General features: G+C 38.5%; 2 protein-coding genes across 2 annotated transcripts in view; one reads left to right on the top strand and one right to left on the bottom strand.

Annotated features, from left to right (window-relative positions):
* The window catches only part of fgf2 (fibroblast growth factor 2), a 10,718-nt gene extending 3,299 nt beyond the window's left edge, over positions 1–7,419 (top strand). The window contains exon 3 of the mRNA XM_084430078.1: positions 6,283–7,419. Within this exon, the coding sequence (XP_084286204.1) occupies positions 6,283–6,468 (186 nt within the window). The 3' untranslated portion in view covers positions 6,469–7,419. The remainder of the gene's footprint in view (positions 1–6,282) is intronic.
* A 60-nt stretch (positions 7,420–7,479) lies between these two features.
* Positions 7,480–22,500, bottom strand: part of nudt6 (nudix (nucleoside diphosphate linked moiety X)-type motif 6) — a 19,677-nt gene continuing 4,656 nt past the window's right edge. The window contains exons 4-5 of the mRNA XM_084430075.1: positions 10,656–10,710; positions 7,480–9,637 (exon numbers count right to left, since the gene is read on the bottom strand). Coding sequence (XP_084286201.1) covers positions 9,234–9,637; positions 10,656–10,710 — 459 coding nt within the window. The 3' untranslated portion in view covers positions 7,480–9,233. The remainder of the gene's footprint in view (positions 9,638–10,655; positions 10,711–22,500) is intronic.

The raw sequence follows: 22,500 nt of genomic DNA, 5'->3' as shown, positions 1-22,500 counted from the left end.
ACTGCACTCGTGCACAAGAGACTGAACGTGATTCAACGGTCATTAAAGGTCATTCAAATTACACTGTTATGATTGATTATAAAGTATATTTGAGATTTTAGACTATATACACAGCCCAAAAGTTTTGGATCGGTACGATTTGTAATGTTTTTAAAAGAAGTCTCTTCTGCTCACCAAGGCTGAATTTATTTGATAAAAAAAAAAAAAAAAAAAAAAACGAATATTTTTTAAATATTATGACAGTAATAATTGTTTTCTATGTGAATACACTCACCTAAAGGATTATTAGGAACACCATACTAATACTGTGTTTGACCCCCTTTCGCCTTCAGAACTGCCTTAATTCTACGTGGCATTGATTCAACAAGGTGCTGAAAGCATTCTTTAGAAATAATGGCCCATATTGATAGGATAGCATCTTGCAGTTGATGGAGATTTGTAGGGCTGGTCCGAATACCATTTTTTGAGCTTCGAAGCTTCGATAGGAATTAACATCGAATATTCGAAGCTTCGGAGGGAGGGGGCTGAACATATTATTCTCTCTAATAAAGGCAGGAATCTCTATGTGTCTGTCTGTTTGCATTTAGATGATTTATCTTGCATTTTGAACCGTTCATCAAATCGACTTCCCGAGTGCAGTGTCACATTTGGTGCAATATAGACACGCGAGACGTGACACGTTCAGAATTAATAAACTTTTAATACAGAACAGCGCGAGCGGGAAGCGCGAGCGGGAAGCGCGCGCGCCTCACGCACATGGCTCCGAGAACGGACACTGCACTAGTGATACAAAACACAGCCTATTTTTTTTCTGAGTAACAAATAACTCTCAGATCAGAAATCAGCAGCACAGTAATTACTGACACAGTAAAGGGTAGGCTAATATATTGTTTCTATTCTATTTCCACAATGTCAAAGCAACGCAGCTAATAGCCTACAAGCTCAGGCATGCACTTCTGCCCATACAAACTCCGCTGTTCTGCGCTCTAAAATAAGAGTATTGTATTTCGCCCAAAAATGCTAAAAAAATAACCGTGTGAGAGTGTTTTAGGCTATATCATGTTATAGCCAGATATGACGACGCTTAGGGTAGAGTGGGGGAAAACGCCCCCCTTAAGGAAAATGTGACATTACAGTGAAACAAAACATAAATGTGACTAGAATTGCCATCCCGGTTATGAGTGACTATGGCAGGAGTTATTCACCAAATATTAAAATTGCTCAGCCTTCATAATTAATTAGTATTTTCACTGAAAATATTTTTGTACAAAGGGGGCGTTTTGCCCCAGCGGTAGGGTAAAACGCCCCCCAAGGTGGGGTAAAATGCCCCCTTTCTTATCAACCAGTTTGCTTCATAGATCAACAGCAAAATTAACAGCCAATAGTTTTTAATCTCTAAAGGTAAAAGGCAAGTAATGTATCAACATATATATATATTAATATTTATTTCAGGAATGTCCAAAATAGCCAAATTTAACTACCTTCCATCAGTGAGCTAACTGTGCTAGCAAGCTAGCTAGTTAATGCTCACTTGAGGTAATTTTTTCATGTTTTGTTCAAATATTTTGATTTTACCACCTAGTTATACTGCATTAAGTGTAAAACAAAGGATTTGATAGACAGAAATATTTTATTATAGTAATTATGATAGAGAAACTATGCCCCCAGGGGGGGGCGTTTTACCCCTCAGCGTAGGGGGCGTTTTACCCCACAAGCTATGAGTTTTTAAAAAAATGTTTAATTTTTAAAATATAATTATATTCCTTATAAATAATATATGATCTCAAACTACAGACTTCACTATTCATCTATCATACATCACTGCGATATCCTGCAGAACAATATTCTCTTAAACACTTATTTACTAATATCTGAAAATTATAGCATTTACCATGTAATCCTCTTCTCTTCAAATGTGTCGCTGGTGTCAGCTTCACCGTAGAGATTTGTATATCCCCGTTATCAACGTAGTGCATAGCAACAGTAAAAATGTATCTTGACTACTTTTAGTGGTTATTTTGGGAAAAACAGGTGGGGGGCGTTTTACCCCAGGGGGGCGTTTTCCCCCACTCTACCCTACAGCACGCGTCACCGCAGATCAGAATCTATTCATCAAGCCAACGTGCAAACTATCGCAAATCAAAGTGAAAGTGGGCTTTAACACACAATCAACTTCATTAAAAGTAAAGAACCGAAATGATCTTACCAGGGCTGTTGCCGCTCTCTTATTGCGGTCTTTGATTTAGAAATTTTAGCAGCACGATCAGTAAAATGCAGCTTATCTGTTGCTGGTGACGTGCACTCCATTACATCTGCCTATAGCGCGGGATTTGAAGTTCGGATTCATATCCGTTTTGCAAAAACACATTTATGTGTTCATTGTTCATATTGATAAATCAGAGAGAGCTATCCGATCTGAGAAAACGCATGACAGCCCCATTCAAGCGCGAATGGGAACCGTTTCTAGGGGGATGCCAGGTGTGAAAAAAAAAAAAAAAATTAAAACGAATATTCGAATGTCAAATTTGAAAATCGAATACCAACCCACCGAACGAATATTCGAATTCTCGAATATTCTGGTACAGCCCTATTTGTGCGATGCACATCCAGGGCACGAAGCTCCCGTTCCACCACATCCCAAAGATGCTCTATTGGGTTGAGATCTGGTGACTGTGGGGGCCATTTTAGTACAGTGAACTCATTGTCATGTTCAAGAAACCAATTTGAAATGATTCGAGCTTTGTGACATGGTGCATTATCCTGCTGGAAGTAGCCATCAGAGGATGGGTACATGGTGGTCATAAAGGGATGGACATGGTCAGAAACAATGCTCAGGTAGGCCATGGCATTTAAACGATGCCCAATTGGCACTAAGGGGCCTAAAGTGTGCCAAGAAAACATCCCCCACACCATTACACCACCACCACCAGCCTGCACAGTGGTAACAAGGCATGATGGATCCATGTTCTCATTCTGTTTACGCCAAATTCTGACTCTACCATCTGAATGTCTCAACAGAAATCGAGACTCATCAGACCAGGCAACATTTTTCCAGTCTTCAACTGTCCAATTTTGGTGAGCTCGTGCAAATTGTAGCCTCTTTTTCCTATTTGTAGTGGAGATGAGTGGTACCCGGTGGGGTCTTCTGCTGTTGTAGCCCATCCGCCTCAAGGTTGTGGGTGTTGTGGCTTCACAAATGCTTTGCTGCATACCTCGGTTGTAACGAGTGGTTATTTCAGTCAAAGTTGCTCTTCTATCAGCTTGAATCAGTCGGCCCATTCTCCTCTGACCTCTAGCATCAACAAGGCATTTTCGCCCACAGGACTGCCGCATACTGGATGTTTTTCCCTTTTCACACCATTCTTTGTAAACCCTAGAAATGGTTGTGCGTGAAAATCCCAGTAACTGAGCAGATTGTGAAATACTCAGACCGGCCCGTCTGGCACCAACAACCATGCCACACTCAAAATTGCTTAAATCACCTTTCTTTCCCATTCTGACATTCTGTTTGGAGTTCAGGAGATTGTCTTGACCAGGACCACATCCCTAAATGCATTGAAGCAACTGCCATGTGATTGGTTGATTAGATAATTGCATTAATGAGAAATTGAACAGGTGTTCCTAATAATCCTTTAGGTGAGTGTATATAGTAAAGTGTAATTTATTCCTGTGATCAAATGTGTCACATGATCCTTCAGAAATCATTCTAATATGATGATTTGATGCTCAAGAAACATTAATGATTATTATCAATGTTGAAATCAGTTGTGTACAATTTTTTTCAGTACAGAACGGCTCTTATCCTGAACATTGTATAAGCATTCGCTTCATGTGTCACTGAACGGGAGAGAGGCTTTCAGGAGTATATCGTCTCTTCCTTTTCATTTGCCCGGGAAAATGTCCCGAGTCCTTTCATAGATAACCTAAGAAGTCGAGGAAGGTCTATTTTTTTTTACGTTTCGTTAATAACTGTTCACACATTGGCTGTAAAAAAGTGATTAATACATGAAAATTGAGGAACAGGCCGTGAGGCATATGAGGAACAGGCCGTGCTCAAATCCTTATTCGCTGATGACTTTCCCCTCTGCCTTCTGAACAGTGTGCGGTGAACGCTCCCGCTCTGACACTACAGGGAAGATTAGTGTTATTAGAGTGTTATTAATACTCACTCATGGCTCAGGGGAGAGGTTGTGTGTGTGTGTGTGTGTGTGTGTGTGTGTGTGTGTGTGTGTTTTAGGCAGGTTTGATTTATGGATGTTTGATTGTGGCACAGTGGTCTTTGAGGGCAGTGGCTTTAACATGTTTCATTACACTATAACAAACAACTGCTTACCACACACACACACACACACTCACAAACACACACACACACACACACAAACACACACACACACACACACACACACACACAAACACACACACACACACACAAACTCTCACACACACACACACACACACACACACACACACACACACACACACACACACACACACACACACACACACACACACAGCTGTGCTTCTTCAACACTCTCTCACACACACACACACACACACACACACACACACACACACACACAGCTCTGCTTCTTCAACACTCTCTCACACACACACACACACACACACACACACACACACAGTTTCATCTGATGCATCAAACCCTCTCACTGATCCACAACCTTCATATAGAAACACTGATCGAGTCCACACTTATTCTCGTTGAATTTTCCACATCAGATTACGCTGAACATGTCGACGTCCCAAAGGTCACAAAGGTCACATTCCTGTCAGGAGAGGTTTCCCAGACCTCGGGCTGTGTTTCACTGCTCAGGAAAACAGAGAATATTCCCGTCACAAACTGCAGTGTTTCACAAGTTGATAAATGATGACAGCGAATATATTTCAGCATAGTTTCCCTGAAGCTGAAACAAGCTTCCATAGCGGGAACACAGCCGAGGTCTGAGCTCACACGGATCCGGACGGAACGTTTTAGGATCCAGTCAAGCTGGAGAACATGATCAACAGGTTCCCTTCGTGAAGCTCTTTTCTTTACACGACACACTGACGTACATTACAGAACGGCTCTGATCATGAACATTGTATAAGCATTCGCTTCATGTGTCACTGAACGGAAGAGCGGGAAAACGTCACATCCTTTTGATTTTCCCAAATCCTCCACATAAACATCAGTCCTACAGGCGTTCATAGACGACCTAGGAAGTCTCGTTTTTAAAGTTTTGTTACAAGCTGCGCAAAAACCACAGACTGTAAATAAATATGGGCGTAGTGTGCGTGACGTCGCCATCTTGGCAGCGTCACTCCCGGATAAATGAAAATAAGCAGCGAGGTGGATTAGCTGAAGTGACGTGGCGCTAACAGACAAACGGCTAGTCATGACATCAGCGGCAATCAACCTGTCACTCAAGTGGCCACGCCCTTAATTATGCACAACTTTAAGGCTTAATATAATTTAAACGGATGAGTTATAAAAATATTCACCCCCCTCACAGTCGTCATGAAGGGCAACATTAGCGATATAGACCAAAGCCACTTTTTGTACCAGACTGTAAACATGTGTTTCTCTGCTGTAAAGTTGGGCATTTTAACATGGGGGTTTATGGGATTGACTCTCTTCTGCAGCCGGTCTCTAGTGGCCAGTGGATGAACTGCAGTTTAACTCACCTTCAGTTTGCAGTTTAAATTTAAGTCAAACAGCGATTAATGCATGACAATCCTTACATGTAGCTCCTTTAAAGTCCTCCTGTGGTGAAAATCCATCTTTTAATGTTGTTTATGTGTCTATGTGGTGTTTTTAATATGCTTTAAGACAAAGCATGTGTAAGTTCATAAGTCGACACCATTGCTGAGTATTTCCTCCTTAAAACTGCAGTGAACCAAAGACAGTCTCAAAAACACGCTTTGAAATCGCTGGTGTTTCTGACGTCACAAACTACCTTGTAACCAATCAGATCAACGTGTGATCGTCAACCAGTGGATCTCTGAGCTGAGTGAGTGAGTGGAGGCGGGGCTCATTTGCATATTCATAGAGCCGCGCATACTAAATGAGGCAAGGGTGTCGAGTTACATTCAAGATGAACGAAAAAAACGTTTAACTATGTCATTTTGGTGACCAAAGATGAGTTTTAATGGACACAATTATTAACTACAGGGGGACTTTAAACCTTTTCCCAATTGTTATGCTGATAATATATTTTTGTAGTGAAAAACTTTTTAATGCTAAAAAAGATGTCTCAATGTCGTCTCCGTCTCTCTCTCCCTCAGAGAAGAACAACAGATGAATGTTATTTCCTGGAGCGCCTGGAGTCGAACAACTACAACACGTACAGATCCCGTAAATACCCGGACTGGTACGTGGCTTTGAAGAGGACGGGCCAGTATAAGTCCGGCTCGAAGACCAGTCCGGGCCAGAAGGCCATTCTGTTCCTGCCCATGTCAGCCAAGTGCTGATCAACCCCAAACCAGACTGACGCGCTCCTAACCAACCCGACACCGAGAATGACGAGCGGATCCGGAAGGTTAAAGGTCAACTGGATCGCCAGAAGCCGCTTCAAAGTGCAGATCTTTCACCGCCAGGAACCGTGACTGGAAACCGTGCTCGTATTGGAGAGCATTAGTTCGTGGAGAGACAGTCAAACCAAAAATTATTCAGACACCAGATATATATTTTATTTACTAGTGTGATCTGGACACTATAGTTCATTTCTGTAAGTGAGGAGAGCAAAATAAAGTAACCTGTGACACATTACACCCAAATATTCTTCATTCAGTGACTACCAGTAAAAATTGGGGCCAGAAATGATTCGGACTCTTTGAGCTGATCATGTGTTTTGTCTTTAATTGCTAATGCTCTTTTTACACACAGACTGAACACAATGAAGCATTGCTTGGTGATTGGTTGAGCTAAACTGGTATTATCTAATTGTGTAGTTAAATTTAACAGCTGACAGATATTCAACATAATTCATGTGTGAGACAGTCTAACAGAAGGACGGACAAAACCAGTCAAATATCAACTGAGTTCTGCTCATATTTCATTACCATTCTCTAAACTATAGCGAATAAACTCTGATAATGTGAGAAATGTTGAAGGCGTCTGAATAAATGTTGGTTTGACTGTATCATCCTCAGAAGAGACTCTCTCGTCAGTTACGCTAATGTGGCTCCAGATCCCGCCGATACGATCTCAGATCCAACTTTCCACACACATCATTGTTCCACTTCGTTCCCTCGGGAGGTTTGGTTGGAAGAGTTCACAGATCCGCATTTCCAGTTGGATTGTGTGTCTGCATCTTCTTGCAGGAATGTCAGTACGGCCACAAAATGTGAGTTTATCTAATGCTGCTCCGTAGAGGTTTTCTCTTTATGCAAAATATATTTCTATACTGTATTTTAGAGGGGAAAAAAAGGGTTTTTTGCAAAGACAGAGTTTTGCTCTGATGAAGGGAAGTACACAGTGAATGTTTTTCATACAACTTTATTCTTTTTTTCATATATCATCTTGTCCGAGAAAATAAGCTTCTCTTGAGTTTGGTTACACAACAGTCTTGATTGTCGCTGCGAGTAACGAGTAACAGTAACGTTGATCTTTTCTTTGAGGTAACGTAAATGAAGGTTTAAAAGTACACTCTTCAAAAACTATGTTTTCATAAAGCCAGGTTCACACTGTACAATTTTGGCCCCGGTTTGACCGTCTGAGAATTTAAATTTTAATCCCAATTTTACCTCCGACGAAATTTCCTAAGACAACCGGCGAATCAAAAACCATCGTCTTCGTTTTTTTTTAAACATGTAATTTACTAGAGATTCTTACTAAATGTTAATTGCTGCAGTCTATTTAAACTTTTCAATGAATTTGAATCGGGTTGAGTGAATGATTCAACGACTCACTCATAAAGACTTGTTTCATTACTGGATGAATCAGCATTTTTGAATGAATCTCTTGAATGAATGATTCAATGACTCACTCATAAAGACTTGTTTCATTACTGGATGAATCAGCGTTTTTGAATGAATCTCTTGAGTGAATGATTCAACGACTCACTCATAAAGACTTGTTTCATTACTGGATGAATCAGCGTTTTTGAATGAATCTCTTGAGTGAATGATTCAACGACTCACTCATAAAGACTTGTTTCATTACTGGATGAATCAGCGTTTTTGAATGAATCTCTTGAATGAATGATTCAACGACCCACTCATAAAGACTTGTTTCATTACTGGATGAATCAGCGTTTTTCAATGAATCTCTTGAATGAATGATTCAGTGTTTATATCCAAGCTATAAACTTTCATCCGGTACTTCTGTGATAATTTGAATTATTGTAAGACAGAAATAATGATACTCTGTGGTTGAAAAGGCTGTCACATGACAACGGCTCTCTCTGGACCAGAACTTTGATTTTGGCGAATCGTTGTCATTTAGGAATGGTTTTCAACGATTGATCATACACACATCTACTATAGTGTGTCTGTTATAAATCGTACAGCGTGAACCTGGCTTACGGTGTGTGTTTTGAAGATAAAGTCTTTATAAGATTCACTCTTTTGTGCAAAAATATCACTCTTAGAAACTCAGAACTATACAGAAACTTAAAGGGCTCCGTCAGGCACTTCACGTGTAGAACCTTTTCCATCACGCGATCATTTTATGGATGTTTTATGACTTAAACATACTTGATTACTAGAACATTGTAAATGACTAAACATGAAAGTATCATGCAATCAGTTAAAGTCCCCCTGTAGGCAATCATTTTATCACTTAAAACTCGTCTTTAATCACCAAAATGACATATTTAAACGTTTTTTTCGTTCATCTTGAATGTAACTCGACACCCTTGCCTCATTTAGTATGCGTGGCTCTATGAATATGCAAATGAGCTCCGCCTCCACTCACTCACTAAGCTCAGAGATCCACTGGTTGACGATCACACGTTGATCTGATTGGTTACAAGGTAGTTTGTGACGTCAGAAACACCAGCGATTTCAAAGCGTGTTTTTGAGACTGTCTTTGGTTCACTGCAGTTTTAAGGAGGAAATACTCAGCAATGGTGTCGACTTATGAACTTACACATGGTTTGTCTTAAAGCGTATTAAAAACACCACATAGACACATAAACTACATTAAAAGATGGATTTTCACCACAGGGGGACTTTAAAGCATAACATTGTTCTGTATAGCACCTGTTTCTAAGACTGTAAAGGCGTTTTCGGCTCTAATTGGGATCTTTATTGTGAAGAGTGTGTTGTGTCTCTGGCAGACGCCTGTGATAAAGCTGGTAAAACAAGCCGGAATAAACAGCCGGCAGCGTCTCCATCGCGAGGTCGATGTTGTGGAAACCCTTTCCCAGTCCGTACAGCAGAAGTTTAGCGACGCGACTGGTGATCGGCGTGGTCTCGCTGGTCTCGGCGAGTTCGGTCAGATCCAGCCACTCGCAGCGCACACACTCCTGCGTGCAGAAGTCGATGTCGTACGAAAGCGGACTGAGTCTGCAGATCAGGTACATGTCGGACATCCCGAACGCTCCCGGGTGATTGTGCTGCTGGCGAATGCTCAGGAGAGATCGGAATTCAGATCGGATCCCGGTTTCTTCGAAAACCTCTCGAACGGCCGTCTCGCCTGGAACAAAGCGTCCCGTCAGACTGCAATAAATCTGTGTTTCTGTCTCGTTTTCCAGCACAAACATCGAAACGTTCTTCAATCAAGATGCATTTACTGGAGACGCAAAACGACTGAAGATATTAAGTCTTGTTTTATTAATAAGTGAGTTTTTGCTTTAAATATCTGCCAATGGAGTCAGAAAAATCCCTTTGAATTAAGATTATTTTACTGACTTTTTAAAAGTGTTGTTTTAAGCACAAACTCGCTTTATTTTGATGATTTTTTTCATAAAACAAGACTTAATATTCTGCTTCTCAGTAAATGCATCTTGATTTAAGAATGTTTCGATATGGAAAACAAGACAAAAATGCTAAGTAAGAATTTTTTTTGTAGTGTAAAGACTGTAGGAAAGCAGAATAAATTGGTGTAGAAACAATTTTCACTCAAAAATCGCTAGTAAATTTAAATAATCACAAAGAATCTGCAAGCAACACATCTAATTTTGAAGTATAAATCGTATTTTCTTGTAAAATATACTCCAATAATATTGTTTATTCACAAAGTTTTTACAGTGTAGATGCACAAGTAATATGAGTAGCATCTGAGCTGCTGATAAATACTGTTTTACAAACTTTCTTGGAATAAATTCACATTACACTTTAAATATTACAGTTATTAACACTGTAATATCTTCGTTTACTGTATCTTATATCATGAGATTTAGAGAAACATACAGTATAGGATGAAAAAGGTCTGGATTAAATGATGTGTCTTGTTCAGCATGTGAACACAATGTAACTTTGTTTATACAAAAACATTTATTTTTCAGAGATAGCATTGTGATTTATGTAAAAATGTAATCGATAAATAATTATATACGAATCATTTGTGTAGTTAAAGAAGGGTATTTTTGTAACTGAATGTCTTGAGGAGCTCAAATCTTAGAAGATGATCTTATTAATGCACTTTTGATGTGTGTGATTGTGATTGGAATTGCGGAAATTATGATTTTGTTTCAATTGCATCTGAATCTTACCGATGTCTTCTCCAAGATCTGATAAACCACCCGGAAACTTCCAAGCATTCGTCGTCTGGAAAGGACAGAAAAGTTATGTTAAACACGTGCATGTTGTTTTATTTAGAAGTATATTTTTATGGAAATTATTCGTTTTATATTTCTCACTGTAAAAAGATGTTCTTCCTGTGTATTTGTCTTGTTTTCCAGTACAAATATCAAAACATCCTTAAATGCATTGGAACGTGAGCTTATAAAACAATCACAACTTTATATTTTTCAACTAAAACCATATTGCATCTAATCAATCATTTCTCATTAATGAGTGAATGCACAAACGGTTTGAATATTACCATGTTTCTTTTTTTTTCTTTATTTACCCCCCTTTTTATTCATATAAAAAAATTTAAATTCTTTGAAATTTAAACTTTAAGAACTACAGCATGCATGAAAATATATATTTTTATCTACATTTATGATAAATCTTATTTAAATGTATCATTAGCTGAAATTTATAAGAACATGTAATATGAGAATTTCCAGTATGATCTCCATTGACTTTAGACAAAACTTTACAAAACATTTACAATGTTTACAAAATTTACAAAACATACATATTATAATTTTTTTTTATTTTTTTTTATAAAAACCTGCATAATTTGATGTGTAAAGCCACAGCTCACTTTCGGGTCAAAGCCAACCTGAACGCAAAAGGTGTAAAAATTTAGTTTAAATGGTTATATCTCTTACATTTTTGGTTTAAACATTCTGAAAAAAATTATAAATGATGTGTATTTTGTCTTTCTTAAGTCTTATAAGTCTTAACACACTTACAAAATTCCATCTTCTTAAAACTATGGATTTTTAAATAAAAATGATGTACCTTTTCTGAATGCAAAGTATGCAAAATTACATTTTGTGTTCTGAAAAATGTACAAAAATGAAGTGAGTTTGAGCTTAAAACAAGAAAAAATTGAAAAATTATTTATAAAATAATCTAGTTTTCTCTTTTGAATTAAGATTATTTTTCTGACTCCATTGGCAGATATTATGTTCTCGTTTCAAGATCAAACTCACTTCATTTTTGATATTTTATTCAGAAAATAAGACTTAAGATATTTGTACTGGGAACAAAAAGACAAATATACTGAGGAAGAAAATATTGCTATTTTTTATCATTTTCATTCCTCATTCACAGATTATCTAAATATTATTTATATCTATCAATACAATATCAAATATTTTCATAAAAAAAAGTGTGTTTTAAGTTTGAGATTTGAGATTGTGGACTACTGAGGTCCATTACATACAGAGGTTTAAAATAATGTAGGAAATGCTGCTAGTTATAAATCAAACGTTCTTACTTGAGTAGAGCTGAGTGCATTAGTACAGGAGATGTAACATGAGAATATTTCTGTACTTTCAATAAAATTCATATTTTTGTGGGCAATTACGTGTGAAATATTTGTGGAATAACTTTTAGCTACATTGTGAATGCAAGATAAGTTGAGCATGCTGAATGATGAAAACATGTTATGCATTTAAATAATTTAGCGTTTCCTAAACAGTTTATAATAGAAGAACATAGATTAGAAAATAGCAGTAAAAGAACTCAAAATTAAAAAAGGAAGTGCTGAAGGGATTAATAATCATCATATAAAGATGCGAAAAGTGTATAAACACAAGGCAGTGTTGGGTGTAATGCACTACTTAGTAATTAATTACTGTAATTTAATTACTTTTCCCTTGAAAAAGTTATGGATCAGTCTTGGATGTAATTTCATTAAATACTGTATAGAACAATAGTGAATTTAACATCAAAATTTGACGTATAATGTTAAAATGTATGTTTTAATGTAACCTTCTGCACTTTAGATAGATGCACTTTTATGATGGACAGATGCACTTTTATGATGAATAGATGCACTTTTATGATGGACAGATGCACTTTTATGATGTATAGATGCACTTTTATGATGGACAGATGCACTTTTATGATGGATAGATGCACTTTTATGACGGATGGATGCACTTTTATGACGGATAGATGCACTTTTATGATGGACAGATGCACTTTTATGATGTATAGATGCACTTTTATGATGGACAGATGCACTTTTATGATGGACAGATGCACTTTTATGACGGATGGATGCACTTTTATGACGGATAGATGCACTTTTATGATGGACAGATGCACTTTTATGACGGATGGATGCACATTTATGACGGATAGATGCACATTTATGACGGATAGATGCACTTTTATGACGGATAGATGCACTTTTATGATGGATAGATGCACTTTTATGATGATAGATGCTCTTTTATGACGGATGGATGCACTTTTATGACGGATAGATGCACTTTTATGACGGATGGATGCACTTTTATGATGGACAGATGCACTTTTATGACGGATGGATGCACTTTTATGATGGACAGATGCACTTTTATGACGGATGGATGCACTTTTATGATGGACAGATGCACTTTTATGACGGATGGATGCACTTTTATGACGGATAGATGCACTTTTATGACGGATAGATGCACTTTTATGATGGACAGATGCACTTTTATGACGGATGGATGCACTTTTATGACGGATAGATGCTCTTTTATGATGGATAGATGCTCTTTTATGACGGATAGATGCACTTTTATGACGGATGGATGCACTTTTATGACGGATAGATGCACTTTTATGATGGACAGATGCACTTTTATGACGGATGGATGCACTTTTATGACGGATAGATGCACTTTTATGATGGACAGATGCACTTTTATGACGGATGGATGCACTTTTATGACGGATAGATGCACTTTTATGATGGACAGATGCACTTTTATGACGGATAGATGCACTTTTATGACGGATGGATGCACTTTTATGACGGATAGATGCACTTTTATGATGGACAGATGCACTTTTATGACGGATGGATGCACTTTTATGACGGATAGATGCACTTTTATGATGGACAGATGCACTTTTATGACGGATGGATGCACTTTTATGACGGATAGATGCACTTTTATGACGGATGGATGCACTTTTATGACGGATGGATGCACTTTTATGATGGATAGATGCACTTTTATGATGGATAGATGTACTTTTAATGGATAGATGCACTTTTAATGGACAGATGCACTTTTATGATGGATAGATGCACTTTTATGATGGACAGATGCACTTTTATGACGGATAGATGCACTTTTAATGGACAGATGCACTTTTATGACGGATAGATGCACTTTTATGACGGATAGATGCACTTTTAATGGACAGATGCACTTTTATGACGGATGGATGCACTTTTATGACGGATAGATGCGCTTTTATGATGGATAGATGCACTTTTATGACGGATGGATGCACTTTTATGACGGATAGATGCACTTTTATGACGGATGGATGCACTTTTATGACGGATGGATGCACTTTTATGACGGATAGATGCACTTTTATGATGATAGATGCGCTTTTATGATGGATAGATGCACTTTTATGACGGATGGATGCACTTTTATGATGGATAGATGCACTTTTATGACGGATGGATGCACTTTTATGACGGATAGATGCACTTTTATGACGGATGGATGCACTTTTATGACGGATAGATGCACTTTTATGATGGATAGATGCACTTTTATGACGGATGGATGCACTTTTATGATGGATAGATGCACTTTTATGACGGATGGATGCACTTTTATGATGGATAGATGCACTTTTATGATGGATAGATGCGCTTTTATGATGGATAGATGCACTTTTAATGGACAGATGCACTTTTATGACGGATAGATGCACTTTTATGACGGACAGATGCACTTTTATGATGGATAGATGCACTTTTATGATGGATAGATGTACTTTTATGATGGATAGATGCACTTTTATGAGGATAGATGCACTTTTATGATGGACAGATGCACTTTTATGATGGATAGATGCACTTTTATGATGGACGGATGCGCTTTTATGGAAAGTTGAATGTCATATACACCTAGGATGAGTTCAGGGTGAGTAAATCACCCGTAAAAACCTGCAATATAAAAGGAGTGAACTTTATTGACAATTTCAATCTTTTCTGGAGTCAGAGACAACTTTTTCATCGGGATGGCCATCACCCAAACAAACTTGGTTCAAGAGTGTTAAAGGACAATATCTACTTCTCCCTCAATCATCCTTCTGCAGTTTGTGCCAATCCACTCAATCTGAACGGCACACACACACCTGGACACAGTATGAATGACCACGGGACTTCACATCAGCAGCAAAATGGATATGATAACACCAATCCGCCACAACAACCTCTGCTCACGGACACAATCTCAGCTGAGCCCTGCCCACAGAGCTCACCACAGACAGACTGTGACATATCAGAACTGCTTGAAGATTCAACACCCAAGGACGACTTCCTGGAAAACAGCCAGGGAAGCCAGGACAGCATATCACAGCCTCTGATAACAGCAGAGCAACAGTCCCTTTCACCAGACACTCTCTCCCTCTCTCCAACCTCACCCCTTCTGTGCTTCTCACAGAAAATGGAAGAACTGGTGCATGCTGGAACCAGACTATCCCACTCTTTTGCTGCGAGCCCCCAGTTACCTACCAAAAAAAGACCAGCACCATTACCCCCAGCTTCGAAACCTGCAGCAAAGCCTGCGGGCCCAGCTCGCCCTATCCCTCCTGTGAGAACTCTTCGGTCTCTAACACAACGCCAGGGCCCACACCCTCCTCCATCTGCTCGAGGTGAACCAAAAACAACTGATACCAGCTCTCAGTGATGTGTGTCGGGTCCCCGTTTTGAAAACAGAAACTTTCTCAAATGTTTACAGAACAAGCGGGAACCCAGTGTGCCTGTATCTTCCTCTATTGCTGTTCTATTACAAGATAGAAAGTCTAAGGCCTTCAATAGCCGTACAGCAAACCCATCTAATCTGGTGCCTCTTACACGTCAAACTAAGATTGCTGTGGGGAAAAGTAAGACTGTGAAGTTAGGACTCTTAAACATCCGCTCACTTAAAAATAAATCACTTCTAGTCAACGACTTAATAACCACAAACAATCTGGATTTTATTCTTCTAAATGAAACCTGGCTAGAAGACAGCTACAGTGCAACAATCCTCAATGAAACAGCCCCTCCTAACTTTACTTTTATGAGTGTCTGCAGAGCTGTTAAGAGAGGTGGGGGTCTAGCTGCTCTTTTTAAAGATATCTATCAATGTAAGCAAAAATCATTTGGGAATTACCCTTCTTTCGAATATCTGGGTATTGTGTTAAAAGGTGCTCCACGCATTTTACTCATCATTATTTACAGGCCTCCAAAATACTCTCCAGCCTTTGCTGAGGACTTTACAGAACTGTTATCAGCAATTACCTCAGAGTTTGACTGTTTTGCCATTGCTGGAGATTTTAACATCCATATAGATAATGCAGAAAACAATATGGCAAAAGAAATCAAAACTGTTTTAAAAACTTTTGATCTGACTCAGCATGTACATGGACCCACACACAATCGTGGACACACTCTAGATTTACTTATCAGTAAGGGTCTAAACATTTCATCGATTGTTATTAAGGATGTAGCACTGTCTGATCATTTCTGTATTTTCTTTGATATACTGATCTCTCCTGCCATTGAAGCGAGATCTGTGTCTGTCAAGAAGAGATGCTTAAATGAGAACACTAGTGTACTATTTATGAAGGCTATATCCTTAACACCAAGCATATCTGCTGACTCTGTTGATTTTCTCCTTGATTCTTTTAACTCAAAAGTTAAAGGTGTAATTGATGATATTGCTCCTGTGAAAGTCAGGAAGAAGAGTGGCAGACAAAAAGCACCTTGGAGAAACTCAACAGCAGTGCAAAATATGAAAAGACAATGCAGAAAAGCAGAGCGCATGTGGCAGAAGACAAAACTTGTAGTCCATTATAACATCTACAAAGACAGCCTTCATGCTTTCAATATGGAACTAGGCAAAGCTAGACAGACTTTCTTCTCAAATATTATAAACAGCAATTTAAACAACACACGCACTCTTTTTGCTACTGTAGAGAGACTGACAAACCCCCCAAGCCAGATTCCCAGTGAAATGCTCTCAGACAGCAAGTGCCGTGAGTTTGCTTCTTTCTTCTCTGAGAAAATCAATAATATCAGAAAGGTGATCAGCACATCCTTGAGTTGCACTGGGGTCAGACAGATCAAACCACCTGAGAAAGTAGTTACTATGTCTGACTTCAAAGAAATTGATGGCACAATTTTGGAAGAAACCGTACAGCACCTTAAAACATCAACCTGCGCTCTTGACACTCTTCCCACATCTTTATTCAAAAGTGTGTTAAACAGTTTAGAAGCAGATCTTCTAGAAGTGGTAAATGCTTCACTTCTCTCTGGGAGTTTTCCAAACTCCCTGAAAACTGCAGTTGTCAAGCCCCTCCTGAAAAAGAACAATCTGGATAAGACCATATTAAGCAACTATAGACCGATCTCAAATCTTCCTTTCATAGGCAAGATCATTGAAAAAGTTGTCTTCAATCAGCTGAACAAATTCTTATGCCCGAATGGATACTTTGACCATTTTCAATCTGGTTTCCGACCGCACCACAGCACAGAGACAGCGCTCATAAAGATAATAAATGATATTCGCTTAACCCTCTGGGGTCTGAGGTGTTTTTGGGGTCCTTGAGATGTTCTGACATGCCCTGACATTTGTGCTTTTTTCAGTTGCTTATAAACATATTAATGGCAAAAAAAAATTACACACTATTTAGCACAAACAGGGCTACCATAATATGTGAGCAACAATAATGTACATGTCTGCATTTTTGAGAGAATAATGTTTATGCGTGGTTATTGAAAAAACTAAAAACTAAAGTTTCTGAAATAAGGCCATAAAACACACACTAAATATGTGCCAATAAGACTTTTGTCTAATAGATGTCATTGCCTAGTGTTTTTTCTTCAAAATGATGTGAAAATCACCCTGCCTAATCCTTCACATAACACAATACATTGATTTGAATTTTGCAAGACACTTTCTGTTTGGAAAGGCAATATGCGGAGTGGGCGTCACAGATCATGCATATGTAGTGGTTCACACCTTAGGAGACAATGGGGACCGCATACTTAATTAGCCATTCATTCAGGTGAGTCACTGAGCCACAAGAATGCAAGAGCAACAGTTGGAAGCATCTCAATTCTTTTTTATTTTTCCACATAGTGGCCCTCATTTATCAAAAGTGCGTACACCAAATTTCCAGCGTACACCTGGCGTACACCTAAAACCACGGTGAATTTGAGATTTATCAATATGCACGTTGGCGTATGGCACGCTCAAATCCTACACCAGCTCAGGAGGTGGTGTACGCACGTTTTGAGTGCGGGAATGCGCAGAAAAACAATTCCTAACACTACAAAACGCACTGACAAACTAAAAGATATGATATATTATTACCCACTGTAAAAAAACAACAACAACATAGTAATTATAAACTTCAGTGTTTATTTTTGTGCAACATGGACTTCAATGTTTAATTTGTGTGACTTTACCAAAGCATTTGAATTGTAGGCATATGTATTCCTTAAGTTGCGAGCCTGTGCGCTTTACCTGACGTTTCAAGCCTTGTTTATACTTTCGCCCGGCTCCGCAGCGCGAGTCTCCGCAGACTGCGCGCGCACCTCCCCAAACGGACGAGGCGTTTATACTCGACGCGCTCGCCGTTGTACTATTCTTTGAAACGATGGTTAGGCCAGGGTTTGCACGGACTGGGTTCAGTAATGAAAGGCTTTCAATGACCAAAAAAATAATTCAGACTGACAAAATAAAGACATTCTTCTTCTTTTAAATAATAATAATAATAATAATAATAACGACATTCTTCTTCTAAATAATAATAAGCGTCATTAATAATAAAAATCAATTTTGTTTCTTTCCACTTCCCTGGTTTCGCTTTCTCTTTCTCAAAGAAGTTTCTCTTCTTTGCCGTCTTCCGTGTGTCCATGGCGTAACATGAGGGCGTGGGGGGAGCGGAGACTTGAATATATAGGGGCGTGTTATTCTAATGACGATCGTTTTCAGCCGCGGCATTTATCAAGCGCAGGTATTGCGTACACCTGGATTTCAAAGGTACGCACAGCTTCATAAATCAGGCGATGAGAAGAGTGTAAGCATAATCTTACGCCAATATATACGCCCGTTTCTACGCAAGAATGATAAATGAGGGCCATTGTGCTTGCAATTTGGCCTATAATATCCAAGGAAAACATGTCTAGTAATTGTGCAGTTAATTCTCATACTGTATTTTCAGTTTTGGAATATTTATCCTCTCCCCAAATTTGTCACTAATAAAACACAATAAAAATTATTTAAAGAAAAGGCTTATATTTACCTTTTAAAAGTTTGTTTACATCTACCTTGTAAATATATATTTTTATTAAAAAGGTTACAATTACAACAACAATTCAAGTGTAATCTTTCTTTGTAAAAACTAAAGTATACATTTTATCATACATATTTCAAAGTTAAAAAGGTTACAACAACAATAATTACAATTTCAACAATATTTCAAGTGTACTCTTTTTTTGTAAAAAAAAAGATTATAGGCCTACATTTTATCTATGTATTCATTACTTTGAATATAGCCAACATTGGAACAGCTAACATCTTAGTTGATGACTTTATTTTTGACAAAAATAGTAGGCTATTTTATATATAGAAATTGCTAAACAAAAGCTTATTTGATGTGGCAGTATATTCTACAGTAAAAACTGTACCCAAATCTAACCCAAATCTACCCAACAAAATGTTGTCTTTCATATTTCGCCTGACTGTAACGTTGTTTTCATGAAATATTAGTGCATATTGTTAATTTGCCGTTTAATACCTTGCTTATACAAATAGCCTACATTTTATTTAAACATATTTCAGTCGATTTTTACTCATCTCAGTATAGCAATACAGTTTGCTAAAACAACATCATTCATTCACACACGCGATTTAAATTTAACTTCTGGCAAAGATGAAGTTGATGATAGGCTGACTCGCGATCTTCGCAGTAGGCTAGTGAACGCACCGGAGAAATGCACATTTATTAGGCTACATAGTTTTTTTTGTTTTGGATGGTTTTGTTTAGAACCAGCTTTCTGTAAATATATCAATTTTTTTTTAGACATGTGAGGCGAGTAGGCTACGGGTTCATGATGATCTCCAGTTCAGACCTTATGTTGTGATTGCTAGCCTATATTTACTTTAAATCCAGGAAATTTGTTAATGAAAAAATTATTAAAATTAAGATACAATTGATACAAAACGAAATTCGTTTTAAAGAAAGGATTTGTACTTTCTGTTTTGAGGTCTCTGTGAATGTTTGAAAGTATTTTAGTGCTTAGAGCGCTCGCGTCCATAATGGAGAACTGTCAGGTAATATTGTTTTTTTCCTCATAAATGCGAACACGAAAAATAAAAGACAAAAGACTTTTAAGTAAAACTTACTCCGAAATTGTGTCCTCGGCGGAATTCGCTCTTCAATATGCTGCCGTTCGTCGTCTGTTACAATCTTCCTCTGAGGAAACAACCCGGTATCGTGCATTCTTCCTTCCTCTCTGTCCAGAATCATCTGAAGGGCGTCTTTATTACCGGAGAAGCGTGCCATACTCAAAACGCGATGAACTATCAGTGAGTCTGATGAAGAAACTGTGTTTTTATGGCATTGATCGGGGGGCGTATGCGATGCATACTAGATCACCTAAACTATTTACATGTGAATCGCGCCGGGGGCGGGGCGGCCGCAGCTCATTTAGAGATAATGAAGGGAGAAGGAAAAACGGTACCTCTCCTTGCTTTCAAGCGGATTACATGAGTTGAAAACATTTGTGTTTTATATAAATTACTTCATTTAAAAGAAGTGATTTCAAGCTTCATAAAGACATAACTCACATGCCTGTGTGAGAAGTATTCGCTGAGTTATGATTCATTTTCGGACGCGTTTCAGAATGGACTACACGGACAGAGAGAAGGCAGAACCTAGCTTCGTGTTTATTTTTCTTTATTTGGCAAAAAGCACCACACTTTGTTTTTATTGTGAGTATACACAAAAATAATACACATTTAACAGAATCGATTGATGTATGAAACTCCTATGGAAAATCAAAGTCAACAGAGTATTTCTGAGTTTCTTTTACACTGATAAAAAAAAGCGAGCTGGTATCGCCGGCGATACCGTAGACCTCAGGGGGTTAAATACTGATTCAGGCAAATTATCAGTGCTGGTGCTACTCGACCTCAGTGCTGCATTTGACACTGTCGATCACAACATACTTCTTGACAGGCTGGAAAACTGGGTGGGGCTTTCTGGGATAGTCCTAAAATGGTTCAGGTCATACTTAGATGGGAGAGGTTATTATGTGAGTATAGGAGACCATAAGTCTGAGTGGACATCCATGACATGCGGAGTCCCTCAAGGCTCAATTCTTGCGCCACTCCTGTTCAACCTGTACATGCTCCCAATGAGCCAAATAATGAGAAAGAACCAGATCTCTTACCACAGCTATGCAGACGACACACAGCTCTACTTAGCCCTATCGCCTAACGATTACAGCCCCATTGACTCCCTGTGCCAATGCATTGATGAAGTCAACAGTTGGATGTGTCAAAACTTTCTTCAATTAAACAAAGACAAAACTGAAGTCATTGCGTTTGGAAACAAAGATGAAGTTCTCAAGGTGAATGCACACCTTCACTCTAGGGGTCAAACAACTAAAAATCAAGTCAGGAATCTTGGTGTGACACTAGAGTCAGACCTTAGTTTCAGTAGTCATGTCAAAGCAATAACTAAATCAGCATACTATCATCTGAAAAATATTGCAAGAATTAGATGCTTTGTTTCCAGACAAGACTTAGAGAAACTTGTTCATGCTTTCATCACCAGCAGGGTGGATTACTGTAATGGACTCCTCACTGGCCTTCCCAAAAAGACCATAAGACAGTTGCAGCTCATACAGAACGCTGCCGCCAGGATTCTGAGCAGAACCAGAAAATATGAACATATCACACCAGTGCTCAGGTCTTTACACTGGCTCCCAGTTAAATTTAGGATTGATTTTAAAGTATTATTACTGGTATATAAATCATTCAATGGCCTAGGACCTCAATACATTGCAGATATGCTCACTGAATATAAACCCAACAGATCACTCAGATCATTAGGATCATATCAGCTAGAAATACCAAGGGTTCACTCTAAGCATGGCGAGTCCGCTTTTAGCTATTACGCTGGGACAGCTTCCAGAGGAGATCAGACGTGCTCCTACTGTAGTCACATTCAAATCCAGACTCAAAACACATCTGTTTAGCTGTGCATTTACTGAATGAGCACTGTGCCACTGTTCGTCCGACTGTTTGAACTGTACTGTATTTTCTGTATATACTGTTTTAATTATTCTTATTCTTTTTATTATTTTAATTTCTTCTATGTAAAGCACTTTGAATTGCCACTGTGTATGAAATGTGCTATATAAATAAACTTGCCTTGCCTTGCCTTGCCTAAATCATGGGCTAATTTTCAGTTTTGGGGGCGAACTATCCCTTTCATCATTTCCACACAGAAACATCCCCATGAGATTGAGTTGTATTAACATGTTGCTCTGCCCAGATGCAGTCGACTGAAATAACCTCTGATTCTCCCTGCGGTGTTTAAACCTCTCAGGAGACTCTACCAGTAAATGACGCAGGATAAAAGACTCTGGCGGAAGGATAAAACGGTCCTTTCAGTTTCCATTCCAGAACGCAACTGTTTATTTCACTGGGAAACGAGGTCAGACACAGAGTTCAGTATCAGTCGCAGACT

The sequence above is a fragment of the Rutilus rutilus genome, assembly GCF_951802725.1.
Source record: "Rutilus rutilus genome assembly, chromosome: 14".
NCBI classification, from domain to species: Eukaryota; Metazoa; Chordata; class Actinopteri; order Cypriniformes; family Leuciscidae; genus Rutilus; species Rutilus rutilus.
The sequence above is the reverse complement of the archived record's forward strand: the minus strand, read 5'-3'. Positions and strand labels throughout refer to the sequence as shown.